Consider the following 17,719-nt stretch of genomic DNA (forward strand, 5'->3'; position numbering starts at 1 on the left):
GTATAATTTTTTATTTAACGTTCTTATTAGAATATAATAATAAAAAAAATTACATCAATTATAGATTCTACGAAAGATGTTTTCTTAAACTTAAACGATTACATAAGAAGCGCATTTTTGAAATGAACACATAAACGGCAATACAAATACATCGGATATTAAATAACAGTACGATTACAAACTTAATAAAAGCGGTTTGAGCTAAAATAATACACGAAGACGAGTATTAAAACTTAAAAACGATACGATTACAAACTACAAATTTGCTTATTCGGCCGTATTATGACGAAAGTTCTGCCATATGTGCTCTACTAAATCTTGTTTGAGAGACGAATGAATTTCTCTATCACGAAGGGCAACCCTCCTCTGAAAATACGCGTTGAAATAAATGTTGGGTGGCCGCCCTACGTTGAATTCAAATGGCTCATTGTTATTCACCGTGGCACTTGTGCTCGGTCCCGCCCGCGCTGCTGTACGTTGTGGTCGATCTTCTTTGTAGTATCGTCTCAAAACATCTGCACGTGTGTAGTTGTGTCGTTCATCCTCGACGATCATGTTGTGCATTATACAGGCTTTCATAATGTCACAAAGAATATCTTCGTCGAAGGCCAGTGCTGGTTGTCGTAGTATAGCAAACCTAGCTTGTAAAACTCCGAAAGCCCGTTCAACGTCTTTCCGAACTGCTGCTTGTTGATCAGCAAACAACTTGTCTTTTTGAACTTGAGGATGTGTAATACCTTGTATAAAAGTTGGCCATTTCAGGTAAATCTCATCTGCCAAGTAGTAGGCCAACTCATATTGATGTTCGTTTACCCAAAAATGTATTGGTGGTGCACGACCTTGTAAAACATCATCAAACACCGGTGAACGGTAAAGGACATTAAGATCATTACATGAGCCAGGAATTCCAAAGGACGCATGCCAAATCCATAAATCCTGATCAGCAACGGCTTCAAGAATGAGGGTTACAGTCTTGCTACGACCAGCATATTGTGCTTTCCAAGTCGTAGGACAATTCTTCCACTCCCAATGCATGCAGTCTATACTACCAATCATGCCTGGAAACCCACGCAATTCATTTTGATGAAGGATTCTCCTTAAATCTTCATCTGTAGGGTTACGTAGATATTCACTTTCAAATTGTGAAATAACCCCTTGACAAAAATGTTGCAATGCATTCCTTGAGGTTGTTTGGCCTATACGTAGATATTCATCCACAACATCTGGGGCTACGCCATAAGCTAACATTCTTATTGCAGCGGTGCATTTCTGCAACGGTGATAAACCAAGCTTTCCAACTGCATTCCGATGTTGTTGGAAGAATTGATCCCCTTCAACGACCTTGTTCATAATGCGACAGAACAATGATCTTCGCATACGAAATCTACGGCGGAATTGGTTGTCGTTATACACTGCATTACTCGCAAAATAATCGTTATATAGTTGCACATGCCCTTTTTCCCTTTCCCTATCCCTTTTAGGCTCCGGGACATTTTTCTATATCATTATTAAGTTGGGATTCTTGTGATGAGTGTTGTTGAATTAAAATATGAGGTAGGTGGTTAGCAGCATAATCATCAACTAACCGATCAAATTCAACGTTATTTGAGAAATCAGAAGAACTAGAGCTTGAGGTGGAGGAAATAAAAGACATCTTTTGGTCATGGTTTGATAATTGGTTTGTTTGGGATTCTTTCCGTTCTGAATAACACATGCCTGTATATATAGTACAAGTGACTATCAATAATGCATGTGAGTTGCTCTAAATTTGCATGTGATTAACTCTGAATTGTAATTCATGTATCATTGCATGTGACATACGACACTTCAATGCAATCTCTGCAATGAAATTGATTTGTCATTGCACTCTGAATTGCAAATGAATTATTGCTGCATGTGATCTATGACACTTCAATGCAATCTCTGCAATGAAATTGATTTGTCATTGCACTCTGAATTGCAATTGAATTATTGATGCATGTTATGACACTTCAACAGTTGATATGACTCTTCAATATTGTATATAATTATCAATACTTGTGACCAGTTGATATGACTCTTCAACAAAAATATGTGAAGATTTTATTGAGAGTTGTATATTTCTGATTAACCAATAGATGTGATTATTATTTAAAACAAATTTAATAAAGTAAATAAATTACTGCATAGTTAATGTTATTTAAAAACATAATTCATTTAACATTAATTAAAATAAAAAGGAGTACATCTAACATTAATTAAAATAAAAAGGACTACATTGAACATTAATTAAATAAAACAGTAGAAAACACAATAAGCTGATCTAAATTACATGTTCCTTCACCCATAGAGTAGTGCACGTAATTCTTCCTTGTATGCCTCTTCATCAAGAGTTAGGTCCGGTCCCTTTGCAATTAGATCTTGCAGCATTTCATAGTTGAGCCTTCTCTCTTGAATTTCGACTTGTTTTTGGTGAAGCTCGACTTGTTTTTGCTTCCTTCTTTCCCTTTCCATGTCGAATTCCAACTTCTTGAACCGCATTTGTGCCTCAATTTCCCTACTTGCATTATTCTACTGCATTTGCTCACTAATGTTTGAAACTTCAAACGCCACTCCTTTTCCCTTATTACGCCTGGACTTTGCCTTTTTAACGCCATCAGGTCGAGGAAGACCTCCAGAACAGAAACTGGTAACGGGAACATCATCTTCATCTTCAGTTCTACACCGCTTTTCACTTCCACTACTGTCATCTTCGACCGCATCACCGCAAGCTAATCTTTCCTCTCTTGACAACGCCCATCTCAGTTTTGTCCTCCACTTCGGGTCATTTTTAACCATTTCCCAACCATGGTGACAATTAAAATTATGTGGAGTAGGCTTGGAGGAAATATAGAATAAGTTACTTGCATTATTAATTCGATCTGCTTCGTTGTAATCACTTCTAGTTGCCCTACCAGCTTCGTCATAGCAACTACTCCATTGTATTAAATCAGTTGACATCCTTCTCCAACGACTTTCCAAACTCCTCAAAGGTCTTGGCGGTAGGATGTGGGGTTTCTCAGCCTGCGCTTGATCGTATGCTGCAGATATTTTTTGCCATAGCGCAGCTGTTTTTGGTTTGTACCAACAATTGCATCTTCACTAAATTGAAGATACAAACCAATTAGAGCTTCATCCTCCGCAACAGACCACATTCGACTTCCTTTTGTAAGTGGTTGGTTTTGATTCGCAGACACTCTTGAAGGAGGTGGAGAGTATTGAGGAGTGTCTGGAACAGTTTCTTCCATTTCATCATCAAATTGAGAATTGGTCCCTTGATAAACAAGAGGTGAATGTGGTTCATAGGTAGTGTTTTGGAAAGGAGTTTGATGAGGTGTTTGTTGTGGTGAATTTTGCAAAGAAGTGTTTCCAAGCCTTTGTAGGAAAAGCTGAAATCGAGGATTAGTGACAAAATCATCACCCAAATCAGAGAAATGATTAGAAAAATCAGGGCTGTTAGGATCCATAAGTTGATAAAGTAGTAAAGTAATAAAGCTTTAAACAATAATTAGTAAAAAAAATGAACAATTACTAAAAAAACAATAACTAAATTATATTTTCACAAAATAAAAACAGCAACAACATCAATAATATTAATTAAATAATTACAGCAACAACAACAACAACAACAACAACATACTCGAATTTTTTTTTTTTAATTTTTTTTTTATATTTATAACGGCATTATTATCGTTTTATTGAATATAACCGTTGGGAAAAAGAGAAAAATTCTAATTGGCTGAATTAAATGGCACTGACGCGTGTCGCAATCTCATTGGTTGCCCTGATGCGCGCCAGTTGCCATGCAATTCAAATTTTTTTTGCTGAGATTGCAACCAAACAACGTCGTTTTGGCCTGAGGAAGCACAAAACGCGTCGTTTTGGCTGCTTTCTCAACAAGCTAAATGCGCTGGCGTCATTTGCTCGTGGGCCCCACATTGTCACTGTTCATCCTTATTTCCCCTCAAGTCTTGTGCGTTTTTCAATCTCCTCAACCATGAGAAGAATTCCCCTCACTGAAGTAGTGTTTGGTTTTTTTTTTACACCTTAAGTTTCACTCGTGAGGGCTTTTTCACTCACTGCTGGGAGTGCTCTTATAATATAATGCAGTTTTCTTGAAAAAAACATAAATCTTAACAAAAAATCAAAGGATACTATTCTATGTGTTGTCAATTCCCATTATATCACATATTCACAAATACATTACTTCACGACTATTATAATGTATAATTAACCACTTTTATTATACAATTACTTAGCCTAATTGTGTAAAACATTGAAGGAATTAAGGCATGTGACAGTTCACCAATGCAATAACATTTTAGGTTGGATGAATCTATTATTACCAAAAATAGTTACAGTGGATTGGCATCTCATTATTATAAATAAAGAATGTTTTCAGGCATAATCACAAACTTCATGCAACTCTGCATTCGAAAAACAAACAAACATCATGCAACAAACATACAGTTTAGTAAAGAGAGATGTTATAAGGTAGCTTAACTTTTAGTAAATTTGAACTTGACAGCCAACTATCAGAGAGTTCACTTTTTCTTGCTCCAATCATATGGATTTATTTGCCACATAATCCTGATCCATTAGAATTGATCACCATTGTAACACAATGATATCCATTACAATATATGCTTCTAAATTAGGGTTCATTTGGAAACATTATCAATATCTATTGTAGAAAGACAACATACCTAAACATCCCAAAATAGAAGACATCTTCCAGCGAGGAATCCCTAATTGGATAGTATATAACTCTAGTTTTATCTACCTTAAACTTGGAGCAAAAAGAGCCACAACAAGACGATGACTAAATACAGATCTCAAACCTGTATTCTAACATTCAAGAGAGTTTGCATACTATACAAGTAGACCTCATTAGCCAAACCAACTGCGCAATGGTAACAGAATAGTGGCAATTGCAACACGATTAATCAAACTCTATTGACTAAATCAACAATTACAAGGTAACAAAGCAGTCACTTTACTTGTCTTCGCCACCTACTTGTCTTCATTCTTCACCACCTAAAACGTAAGGAAAGTGATGGTGACTAATCATACACAGCCAAATATTCAAAAGGAAAATAATGCAACTAACAGTAACTTCTTTCCAAATTTCATAACCACTGGCCCCAGCAGTACTAGGAATCTTTACTTCTTTTCTATTGCATAGGTTAAGATCAAGATCATTGATGAAAATCATCACAATAACTCTATGACGATGATTATTAGCTCATCCAAAAAAATCTAAGACATAATGCTGCCTAATGCACCACATATGACAGTCACCTTTAAACTTTAATACCTCTTTCTATCTATTACTTGTATAAACTTGGAATAGCTGTTGAAACATTGAGCTTCTACAGTTGGCAAAAATGCACCATAATTACTCATCCAAAGTAAAATCACCATCTGAAAATGTAATTACTAGTCTGTGCACTGATTCTCTTTTTTAGTGTCATACAAAAATCTTACTCGGCAACAGACACCATCAATGCCACAAAGTTTCTAAAGGACCCTGAAACTATAATCTCCAAAAACAGCATCTTCACTCTTGGATTCCTCAGCCCCCCTACATCCACCAAACGTTATGTAGGCATCTGGTACAGCAAGGCTTCTGTTAAAGATGTAATCTGGGTAGCTAACAAGAACAAACCCTTCAATGATTCTTCTGGGGTTTTGAAGATATCCAAGAATGGAAATCTCCAAGTGCAAGATACTAAAAACGAAATCCTTTGGTCCTCAAATGTCTCGATTTCATCAACAAGTGTTGACTTCTCAGCCCAGATTCTAGACTCTGGTAACTTTATTTTGCAAAGCAGAGGAGAGATTGTATGGCTGAGTTTTGATCACCCAATAGACTCTTTCCCACCAAACATGAAACTCACTATCACAAAAAATGACAACCAGAAAGCATTACAATCCTGGAAAAGCCCTTCAGATCCATCTGATGGACGATTCACATTGGGCAGTGATTCTTTCACCCTGCCACAGCTAGTAATCTGGGATGGGGATCGCACACACTGGCGAAGTGGTCCGTGGAATGGAAACATCCTTATTGGAGTACAGTTTAATTTCATCGATTTCATCAATGCTCAGCTCATGATTTCTAGTGACGAAGAGAGCAATATCACTGCCATATACTCTCAAACAAGACTTTACTCTCAACCTATATGTTGACCACAGATGGGAACATGTCACAAATATGGTGGAATGAACAAAACAGGAAATGGGAGGTTGAGTGGCACGCTCCTGCAACAGAGTGTGACATTTACGGAAAGTGTGGTGCTTTTGGCACCTGCAACACACAAAGACCAGTAATTTGTCAATGTCTGAAGGGATTTGAGCCAAGAGATAAAGCAAAGTGGAGCAAAAGAGATTGGAGTGATGGATGCTTCAGAACAACACAGTTGCAGTGTAAAAGAAAAAGTGGCAAGGATGGTAGTTTTTTGAGGAAGAAGATGATGAAAGTTCCAGACAAGCCTGAGTGGACATTTGGGTTGAATCAAGATATGTGCAGAAGCCAGTGCTTGAACAATTGTTCCTGCTTAGCATATGCATATGACACTGGTGTCGGTTGTATGACATGAAGCAGAAGCTTGATTGACGTTCAAGAATTTTCAGTGGGCAGAGTGGATCTCTACCTTCGTCTAGCACATTCAGACCTAGGTACAGTTGCTCTACATAAACCCTTATTAGTCACTGAAGTGGAGATTATAATTGTATTAGACACTCTTTCGGAATTGCAGGTCCCAATAACAAGACGAAAGTAGTTCCAGCAGTGATGGGAAGCTTTACAGGAATGGCAATAATAGCTGTCCTGTTTTGCTTTCTAGTACGGCAAAGGGCTCATCTAAAAGGTATTGCACCTTCATTCTAATATAAATCATATTAGACATTATGAAGGCCTCCTACAATGCTTCTGTTTCGAGATGAGACAAGAGAAAAAGCAGTACTATAATCCTATTATCCTTTATAGAAAACCGATAAAAGTTTAAATCAATCATATAGGTTTCCCTTGTTAAGCACTTGTAAAACCCCTAAGATGGCAAAATTACAAAGAACTAATGTGTATTATGAGCCACAGAGGGAAACAGCAAGATAAAGGAAGACAATAGCATGAATACTGGCAATAAAAGCAGCATGGAGTTTGAAGAGATTCCCCTCTTCAAATTTGAAACACTCGCTGCAGCTAAAAACGATTTCTAGGAAAGCAATAAGCTAGGACGAGGTGGTTTTGGTTCAGTATACAAGGTCAATTTTTCTAGGAAACCATTAAAGATACTGTTTAAAAGCTATATATGAGTATAAAAATACAGTTCAAAAAAAATCAAAGTTCTAACATTATATGACCAGGGAAAGCTTGAAGATGGACAAGAAATAGCAGTGAAACGACTTTCAGGGGCCTCAACACAAGGCACGGAACAGTTTATGAATGAGGAGAAGGTTATGTCTAAATTGCAGCATCGCAATTTAGTCAGACTTCTAGGCTGTTTGGCTGAAGGGAAAGAAAAGATGTTGGTTTATGAATATATGCCAAACAAAAGTTCGGATGCACTTTAATTGGTTAGTATATAACTATATAATACCTTATGGTGTTTATTTTGTACAAATACACATGCCTAATGTCAAAAGTTTATAATCAATATTTACCCCTTTTATAGTCGCATATCATTATAGAAAAATACTGTCAAGATTGGATAATATGTCCAATTCTAAAGATTAATCATCATGATCACTATATTACACTAGCTTATTGTGTGCATGATCACTCATCTGTGATAGGAAAGCAAAAGGATTTAGACTGGAATACAAGATTCAACATTATTGAAGATATATGCAGAGGTCTCCATTACCTTCACAGAGATTCTAGATTAAGGATCATCTATCGAGATTTAAAGGTAAGTAACATTTTGCTAGATGAAGAACTCAATCCAAAAATTTCTGACTTTGGAATGGCAAGAATTTTTGGGGGTAACCAAGATCAGGCCAATACTCGAAGAGTAGTTGGGACATAGTAACTTTCCCAAAGTTCATATTTTGGTCATCTAATAATCAGATTCCAATTACATACTGTTTATTTTAGATATTGAAATGCAAATTTTGGAACTATAGTGGTTACATGTCTCCTGAATATGCAATGGAAGGGCTAGTCTCTGAAAAATGTGACGTACATAGCTTCGGAGTATTATTGCTGGAAATCCTAAGCGGAAAAAGAAACAGTACCTTTTCAGGTGATGAGAACTCCATGACCCTTTTAGAACATGTAAGTTTTTATATATGAAAAACATAATATTCTTATAGAAAAATCCACCTATATCATCATAATCCAGATTTCTTTAATCCTCGTTCATAATGTATTTAAATTTTTCAATTTTCATTACAGGCATGGAAGTTGTGGAATGAGAGCAACATCATGCCATAGATTGATCCAGTGATTTATAAACCTTGTCATGCAAAGGATATTATGAGGTGTGTACACATTGGACTGTTGTGTGTGCAAGAAATGGCAAAAGACAGACCAGATATACCCCTACTGTCATCTCAATGCTAAATGGGGAGATTTCAGATCTTCCAGATCCAGAGAGACCAGGATATGAAAATATCATTGACAACATCTCCTCCTCTCAACATAATTCTACTATTGATTACATATCTATTACAGACTACAGAGGTAACTAGTCGTTAAGTAAAGTGTTGTGAAAGACAATGAAGGCATCTCCAGATTGTTGATAGTATATCTGTACAGGCTTAGTTTCATCAAATTCATTTTAATGAGATCCGATATCAATGTAATAGATGTTAAAAAAAATATGTAGGAGAATAATATACAGATAAAGGGTACATCACTACATCTTCAAGTGTTACATGGCTAACTTAAGGATATGAATACCATATACGTACCCAATCATAATACATACAAAGTATCAAGTCTGTTCCAGACAAACCTCTAATTAGGGGGAAAAGGCAAAAATATGTGCCATTTTTTTGGGCAAATTACTTTTCCTAATTTGGCACAGTTTCAGTCCATATATTACCAATAGAAATTCTTTAATTGATTACAACTAGTTATTCTTTTCAATGTTTAAAAACTTAACAAGGAGATCAAATCACTATTTTAATTGATCGCTTTGAATCCCTCTTATTGTCATTTTAACCAGCTCCTAGCCGGTTTAAAAAAATTTGGTTCACGGCAAGGAGCCAAACCAAGTCCGAAATCAAACAAGTTCATGTGAACGCCAAAGTCTAAATTATTATTCCTTTCTATAGTAATACATGCATAATTGCATATAAATCAATCATAATTTTACACAACAAATAAACTAAACTATGATCAACCAACTAATAATACAAGTTAAAGCCTTACTATAACAAGATGACGGTAGAACCATTAAGCATTAAATAACCCTTAACGACGTCTGATGCACCATTTCTGAACATGATAATCAATTTTATATAGCAATAACATAATTGAATGTATAAACTATAATAAGCACTTATGGTGCTACCATGCAGGTTGCAGAACCAATCCAAATTCATCCTAAGATATTAAGCAGAAACTGAACATATCAGCTGAATTCAAAGATTAAGCTAATTTTAAGAATTAAGATCAACTCAAAATGAATCAAATAATTAAAATAAACATAAGAATTTGATGTAAACATATACAAACCAAAATTTAGATGTCTTTTGATTTGCGGTGGCACAATGCATGCAGCAACTAGTCTTCTGCATCCATAACAACAAAATCAAAATGATATAGAGTAAAATTCTGCAAAAAAAAAAAAAAAAAAAAAAAAAAAAAAAAAAAGAAATTACTAATAATGAGGCATTATAATATTGAGTGATTGATAAAATTAGAGTGTAACAACTTCGTAATTCGCGGAAATTATTAGCCATCTTCTCGCATGAATATGTGCCATCTTTCCTGCTTGTTAATTTGGTTACTTGTACCGCGTGTGTTGTCTACAAATCTACCTTTATCGTTCTTCTTTAAAACAAAAAATAGTTGCTCAAGGACTATTAATGGATTAGGTGTCCCTGAAACATATTACTGATAAAATATTATGCGAAAGAAATGCTTTGTGATATTAACTGTGGATTAGGTGGCCAAATCTGGTACTTGAGGAGCAAGTATACTTGAAAGAAAATTCAATCATTGACGGCCCTTTAATGTAATATATCTGACATTCAGCACACCTGAATATTCAGGGAGCTTGAGTATTCAAGCAAAACAATTGGAACATAAGAAGAGAGAAGAGCTTAAAGTGGTTGGTGGTACAGGCTCTTTCGCCTTTGCTCGTGGCATTGCTGTTTTCGCAGAGGCCGATCAGGATACCTTTCCAAGTCAATCGCAATCTATACGGGTATGAAGGGTCTATTGATTAGCTAGGACAGATTTTTCATTAAAATTCTGGGATTATTACAATTATGTCACACCTATTTTAGCAGAAATTGTATAATATTTGCCTTGTAATTTTGTCACTGTCCAATAAAAGGCTTTAATTTTGCATTTTTTTCTTCTTTGTACAAAACACTCATATGTTAAGATACTCCACAGTTAAACGTGTTTGGTTGGAAATAGTTTTAGGATGAGTATCCCCTAAAAGGTTGCTCAGGATGCGTACGAGTGAGGACAAAATGTGCTAAAAAAACTTGCATTAATACGTGACAATTATTGATACTCGATGGGAGATGGGAGCAGACTGCAGATACTTCTAACAGGAAAACACAAAATTGGTCATTACAAAAGTGCCCAAAGCCGTATTTCAGCCAAGACAACATTGCTAAGAAAAATTGTAGCCATGCTTCTTAGTCATGGTCATACCCAAAGTTATATTTTCTATATCATTGATCATTGTGACAGTAGTGGAGATCAGCTTTGTATTGTGAAAAAATCCATTATATGTTTAACAATGGAAAATTCGAAGTTCATTTTTTTTGTTTTGGACAGCAAGAAGCAAAAGCTTTACTACTTTTCGACTAAATTTTCGACTAAACATGTGATGTTAACATCCTTAACCTCAACCTTAGTCTTAACTCCACGAGATCAATAGGTGTATCATTTTCTGTATTGCTCCGGTAAACGGTGTCCTGACAGCACAATTTTGTCAGCAAACATCTTTCCAGTCTTGGGCATAACATGCCAGTGCAATGTCAAGTTGAACTCCTTGCCTCGCAAATTGCTCCCCTGGGGTAGACATTTATAGTTACAAAAAATTTCAATTAATTAGTTGCTACAAGTGAAACTCAATGGCCATAAAGCTACGATAATGCTTTTAACATAACAACGGCAGCAACTGTATTAAGTTGCAAGGAAAGCCGACTAACAAGATGTTACAGCCTACTGCTAACAGCAGCAAGAAAAGGAGGGAAACAGGCAAAAGCAGATGGATAAATTCTTACCTGATCAGTAAATCGGTACTTGTTTGAGATACTAACTGAAAATTTTGCCTTATCTTTTGATTCTATGATCGTATCCCAGAGTGAAAGCTGCACAAAAGAAATTTGTAGAACAAATTAGCTATAACAAAAGGTATAAACCTGAGAGCATGACCTAGCAGGTTTGCAGTATATAACATCAGTACTGGCCAAATATTTTTAGTGTCTCTTTTCAAGAACAAGGGTCTTTCAAGTTCTAGTAAATCATTGCTGATGAGACCCTTTTCAAGAAAGCAGACCAACCAAGAGAGCTAAATTATCAACATAATAAACTTCATTTGCATATCAACACTTTTTTGATTGGTTTCCTTCGTTCTACACTAATTGCTACCTTTCCCTGATTTGAAAGTTTACATCAATTACTAAACATCTATTTTTGATAATGTGTTCTTGCAATCTCTCTCCTCATCACATTGTCCCTCTTCTTATCTCTCCATTGCTCTCCAATTCACAATTTTTTTTTTTTTAATGTGTACCCCTCTCCCATATAGCAATTAATAAAGAACAGAAGAAGTATAAATTAACAAGTTCAGAATAAATATACACGGACTATATGCTGAATTCAGGGTTTCACAATCATTGATGGAACAAATTGAGAGGAGAATAAATTTCTACTTAAGCTCAATCAACTTTCAATTCTACACACCACTTTCAACTGCACCTGTAACAATGTGATAAGCTTGTGTTGCTATTCCTGACAAAAAAAACTTGAACTTGCCCAAACAAATTGATATGGTTACCAAGATCATCGAATCTGTTATAATAAACATCCCTATTCAAAACTATCACAATTGTTTTCCGCCCATCATCATTATATCAAATCTGACTAGCATAAAAGAGTTAGAGGGTTGTAAGGGGTTTTGCACATCAAATAGAATTGCCCATGTCACATCAGAAGCCCCATCTTATTTAAGTCACTTTGTTGGTTTTTAATTTAAATGTTGTAATTGTCGAAAATATTACCAACAGGCCCCCCAGATCAGAATATATCTTATTATATATGTACCCTTCACAATAGCCATTATGCAAAAGATTGATAGCAGATAGCCAAAAGTTGTTGGGTTAGAACAAAAACACTCTCAACAATTTCATGATTTGGATGTTGTAGTTTGTATATTTCTGAAATTCCTTTTTTTTTCAACAAATAATTTACACTCTATACATTAATTTAAGGCATCAAGGACTCATTATACATTTGAAAAAATAGCATGGGTAAGGTAGGGAATGTGATTTCATAGGTTAATCATCAGATTCAGTTGCAGCAATTTCTATATGCCACATAGCAAGGTATCTTACTAGTTAACACCATCATTGGTTGTTCAAATAGTAAGTTTAAGAAAGCATTTAACTGATGGGAGCACAGATAAAGTCCCAGTTACTCTATCATCTGATTATTGGTTATGCTTCTACCAATATGCAAACTCAAAAGCTTTTAAACTCTTTAAAGACCATCTACATCCAAAAACCACATTAATGGGAATAAGCTGGAAAAAAAAAAAGCCTTGAATAGATTACTAGGATTAGGCTCATATATGGAAAAAGTTACTAACAAATGGCAATGGTAGGGAAAACTATCATATCACACCAGAATAGGTTGATCTAGTACTTAATTTAGACCTTAGAAAAATTCTAAAACATCAAAGAATCCTCGTAAGGAAACCTATTAAAACTACGAGATATAAGCCTCTACCATCCACACCAGAATAGAAAGAACTGCTAGTGGAAGTATGTGGAAGAAGACTCACTATGAATAACAGGCCTCTTTTTTTTTCTTATTTCTTATTTCTTTTTTCTTTTTTTCTTTTTTTAAAACTGGATAACCGGCCTCTTCATTAGGTCATATTTGCAGAGAGCAATTTTGTGGAATGTAGGTAGTGGTAGATAGAATAGAAGTAATAATCTGAAACTTTGGTTGGGTTTTCCCCAGAAAAAACATTTACAAGAAATCTATTCTATTTGATTCTTGTAAATTGGCTTAACTTAGAATTCTTCATTATGAAGAATAAGATCCTTTCTTTTGCGATTGATCCCATTTCAATTCTCCTTCCATACAGCACAAGTGAATACTGAATTACTGACATCATTCTGCCTTTATTCTTTGGACATGGGAAGGGGAATAAGTTGCCTTTGAAGTCTCTATCCAGAATAAAAGAAACTGGAAAACCTATTCACCATAATTCAACCTCCAACCCCGTTATGAAGAAGCTCACATCAGTTACCAAAACAGTTGTCCTATAATAGCTCTCCTAAAGCAAGCAGGTTATACATGCACTCCCGGTAAAGTAATAGTTAACAAAAATGATAAATAAGCAGTTTCAAATTATATAAATAGCATAAGTCGTAGATATTATAAAAGAATTCAACAACAAATTTTTTTTTTTTTAAGGGCAGCAGTTCAGTATTTTTGCATTCAATGAGCACACACGCACGCACATGTACAAACCCACATACAAACACACATACATGAGATAACAGTGTCCAATCACCCACTTACCTGATTCAGTACATGTTTTTTGGTTTCATATTCAGCAGCAACAAACGCAAACACCTGCAACAAATAATTACAGAAGAGCTTAGTCAATAACTATAGTTGTGCAGCACTAAACAAGAGGTTATGCTGGGATAATTATCCAAGCAGGATCAAATGCAATAAATCAAAACCAAACACCTAGTTCATGTTAACCTTTATTGACTTAATGCCAAAGAAAAGCAGGAATCACATAGAATAAGTAAATCATACAATTAGATGTCACAGTTTTTCATTGTTAATCTCTTATGATAAAGATTGGAGATGGGTAAGAACATAAATAACAAAACTAGGATCTTCTGGAGTACCATGACGAACCTGCTTTGTATTCCAAGTAAACAATGACTGAAGATCGGCTGAAATATTCAGCACCATGGCAACCTGGGAAAAAATAAAACATATAAGAACAATTCCTATTTGAAAGGAGCATAAAAAAGATAAAGAACATAAATTTAGCTCCTAATTAAAAACCTTATAATGACACTAAGATAACAATGGATTTAAGACAAAAATGATATGAAATGGTGGAGTCTTATATATCACGTTCTTAGAAACTATTATATGTCTTCAGCTGGAAATTATTACATTCATCCTTTCCTAAGTTTCAAGTTGATTGCTAGCGTACATAGTTTCTAAAGTGGCATGCATTAAAAAAAGTTGAATCAAGATGACAGAAAGATTAAAATGTTTTTTCTTATATTCAACAAAGATTCTCCGTAGTCAAAAAAACTTTTCTCCTCGAATTGTAGATTCTAAATGGGTCAAACAAAAAGGAGCGGAGGGAGTACTTCTCTTTCCCAATTCTTTTGCCTTAAAAGTTAAAACTAAGAACACATATCTTGAATCATTTATGTTGGGTGGAAAATCCTAAACCTCAATATCCCCAAGAGATTCATTTCATGCTCATCGGCCTTCGGGTTACCAAGAAACAACACCCATAAAACCCACTGAATAAGCAAACAAAAAGGAGCGAAGGGAGTACTTCTCTTTTCCAATTCTTTTGCCTTAAAAGTTAAAACTAAGAACACATATCTTGAATCATTTATGTTGGGTGGAAAATCCTAAACCTCAATATCCCCAAGAGATTCATTTCATGCTCATCGGCCTTCGGGTTACCAAGAAACAACACCCATAAAACCCACTGAATAAGCTGAAGCTCTAACCACCTTCAGGTGGTTGTTGTCAGTAATGACATGAATAATTAAACTTACTACTCTGCCCTCATAAACCAATTAGTGCCAGAACCCTAGCCATAAACCCAAGGACTATCTCATCTCCATGAAACATTTGAACACCTTCAAATATACAGACTGTCTTTTAAACTTGATTTAGCATAAGCTTTGCTAACAGTATTCCATCATCATCAACACACTCATAAGGTAACAATTATCACTTCCACAAATAAACCGCACTATATACCCTAACCCTTAAATATACATGAACTTGGTTGGAGTCTTCAAATCCAAAAATATTTTTACATTGTTGTTCAATATACAATTTCCGCAAAATCCTAATTCCATTTCTAACTTGATGTTTCATGGTAGCAGCCTGCCATTCTCACCTGTTCTTAATATTAGCGCCTACATTAAGAGAGCCATTCGAACATCAAGTCCTTTGTTAAAACCCTCAATAATAGCAGATGAGCCACACACACACACACTGAATCAGAGCTTTCTTACAAGGGTGTTCGCAAGGTCTAACCCAGAGAACACTGCCCAAACCTGCTTGGGATTTAAGGTGCAAGTGATGAACGAAATTGGGGCTTATGAAAACCAGGGAAGCAAGTATAAAAGGAGGCCTTTGGAAATAAAATCGAAGCTAACATCCTCTCGTTGAATTAGCATAACGTGGAGAAGAAAAATGATAACTTATGATTCTGTATACAGTACAGTTAGAGCAAATTTATCCCATTTTAACATATTATCATTTGCTGTATTAAGTTGACTAGACTTTTAATTGGCCTATACAAAGCCTTGCAACCTCAAAATTTTGTTCCAAAAAGCAAGCCTAAGGGTTTAGTGTAGTGAGGTACCTGAGCAACACTAGCACCCATTCACCCCTTAAGAACATTCACATAGAGTAGTCTAACGTGTAATGTAGGAGCCGTCAGTTCACACCATGGTTATAGAAAACTTGGCACCTTAAAGAACCACAGTTTAACATAACCAAGCCAAGAGAACACAACGTTCAATTTACTTAGTCCACACCTAGCCTTGATGATCGTTGAAGACCACCCCGAAATTCCATCAATGATCCTTAACATGGATCAACAAAATGCAAGAGGGTCGCTACAAATATCATAAGAAGAACATAATCAATCTTTGATTATGCAAGCATATCCTTCCTAATACATAACTAGAGGGTAAACTTACTCCGTAACAATACCTCAAGTTCTCAAACATGTAAGGGCAATTGCACTGCAATTGATCAGTTGCACTGCAATTGATCAGTTGCACTGCAATTGATCAGTTGTTGCAATTGATCAGTTGCAGTAACCAAACTAGCTTTTAGTAATAAACTAATAACATTATATAAATGCAGCTCGACCACGCTTTTTATATAGCATTGTGCAGTAAATCATTTGTACAATATATGCATATTACTACACCTTTATAAATTCATATAGAACTGCATTAGCAAAATCAACTTAAAAATTATATACAAGAACCCTCAAACGCAATCATATAAAAACGCAGACTAAAACGGATTTTTGTAAAAAAAAATTACTTCAAAGAAATGCACATCAATTACCCAGATGCAAAATTCATACTTCGCATTAAATAAGAAAACCCCAAAACAAAATTAAAGACCCAGAAAATTAGATTGAAAAATTTACCTCGTCATTGCCACTGGAGAGTTTCTGAAATCTATGAATGTTGACCACCTAAATTTAAACCAAAAAACACCAATCAACCAAACAGTGAAGATTATAAAAAGTAAAATTAAAAACAACAAAGATAAAGATTTCAACCTCAATGTTGGCAGTAGGAGAAGGGGAATTGAAATTGTCGGAAATAGAAGCGGCAGCGCACATAATTGCAAGAATGGTGACTGCTAGAGTTAGCAGCGCATTAGCTCTGTTTGCAAAAGAATGCATCTTTGAACTTTGATGCAAATTTTCTCTCTCCTAAATCGCTGGAGTTAGAAAAGCTGTTAGGGGTGTTAGATTTCCGAAAACTCCTCAAGTTGGAGTGTGTACCATTGATCAATAATAATAATATAAATATTACAATACTAGTTCTAGTTACGTTTGAAAACCTAGTACGATATACAAATTCTTAAATGCACCTGGTTCACACAAATTTATCGTGGACCACTAACATTAGAGATACTATTATTGTTTTATTAATATTAATAAAATAAAAAAATAGGCCACTACATTAAAATAAAGGTTATTATGTTGAAATAAAAGCGATTGTGACATTATAAAAGCTGTAAGAGGTTAATTTTTTAGGATGTAAACAGAAATAATATTAAAGGTCACACAAGATTTAATAAAGGTTACTATGTTAAAAAATAAGGATACTATGTTAAAATTACGGTCACTATGTTCCAAATAATGTTAGTTTTGCGTGTATATAAATCTCAGATCCACAATAATATTATTGTAGACTAGGTCTGTTTGGGGTAAAAATACCCTAAACACGTGGCCCAATGCCTAAGTGACACGTGGCACCCAGCCGTTGGTCAGCAGGGCTCCAATCCTCTGCTGACACGTGT

The 17,719-nt window shown here is 35.3% G+C and overlaps 2 protein-coding genes and 1 pseudogene across 2 annotated transcripts; 1 reads left to right on the forward strand and 2 right to left on the reverse strand.

Annotated features, from left to right (window-relative positions):
- Positions 1–267: 267 nt before the first annotated feature.
- Positions 268–2,520, reverse strand: LOC110709486 (putative nuclease HARBI1). The gene is made up of 2 exons (XM_021887708.1): positions 2,340–2,520; positions 268–1,412 (listed from the first exon to the last, which is right to left on the reverse strand). Exons 1-2 carry the CDS (start codon positions 2,518–2,520, stop codon positions 268–270), a joined length of 1,326 nt encoding a protein of 441 aa, XP_021743400.1.
- A 2,934-nt stretch (positions 2,521–5,454) lies between these two features.
- On the forward strand, positions 5,455–9,342 carry LOC110709487 (annotated as a pseudogene).
- A 738-nt stretch (positions 9,343–10,080) lies between these two features.
- LOC110709469 (signal peptidase complex subunit 3B-like) lies at positions 10,081–17,181 on the reverse strand. The gene is made up of 6 exons (XM_021887688.1): positions 16,971–17,181; positions 16,836–16,883; positions 14,318–14,380; positions 13,967–14,020; positions 11,437–11,523; positions 10,081–11,221 (listed from the first exon to the last, which is right to left on the reverse strand). The coding sequence occupies exons 1-6, from the start codon at positions 17,094–17,096 to the stop codon at positions 11,093–11,095; spliced, it is 507 nt and encodes a 168-aa protein (XP_021743380.1). The 5' UTR covers positions 17,097–17,181; the 3' UTR covers positions 10,081–11,092.
- Positions 17,182–17,719: the final 538 nt, after the last annotated feature.

This window comes from Chenopodium quinoa, unplaced genomic scaffold (assembly GCF_001683475.1).
Source record: "Chenopodium quinoa cultivar QQ74 unplaced genomic scaffold, ASM168347v1, whole genome shotgun sequence".
Taxonomy (NCBI): Eukaryota; Viridiplantae; Streptophyta; class Magnoliopsida; order Caryophyllales; family Amaranthaceae; genus Chenopodium; species Chenopodium quinoa.

Excerpts from the sequence above, each read along its gene's own strand:
- LOC110709486 (XM_021887708.1), bottom strand. The coding sequence starts at position 2,520 with ATGCGGTTCAAGAAGTTGGAATTCGACATGGAAAGGGAAAGAAGGAAG. Across the intron at positions 1,413-2,339 it reads GGCATACAAGGAAGAATTAC|TGTATAACGACAACCAATTC; the intron begins GTGCACTACTCT and ends CGAGTAATGCAG.
- LOC110709469 (XM_021887688.1), bottom strand. The coding sequence starts at position 17,096 with ATGCATTCTTTTGCAAACAGAGCTAATGCGCTGCTAACTCTAGCAGTC. Across the intron at positions 14,021-14,317 it reads TTACTTGGAATACAAAGCAG|GTGTTTGCGTTTGTTGCTGC; the intron begins GTTCGTCATGGT and ends TATTTGTTGCAG. Across the intron at positions 11,524-13,966 it reads AAAAACATGTACTGAATCAG|CTTTCACTCTGGGATACGAT; the intron begins GTAAGTGGGTGA and ends TCTTTTGTGCAG.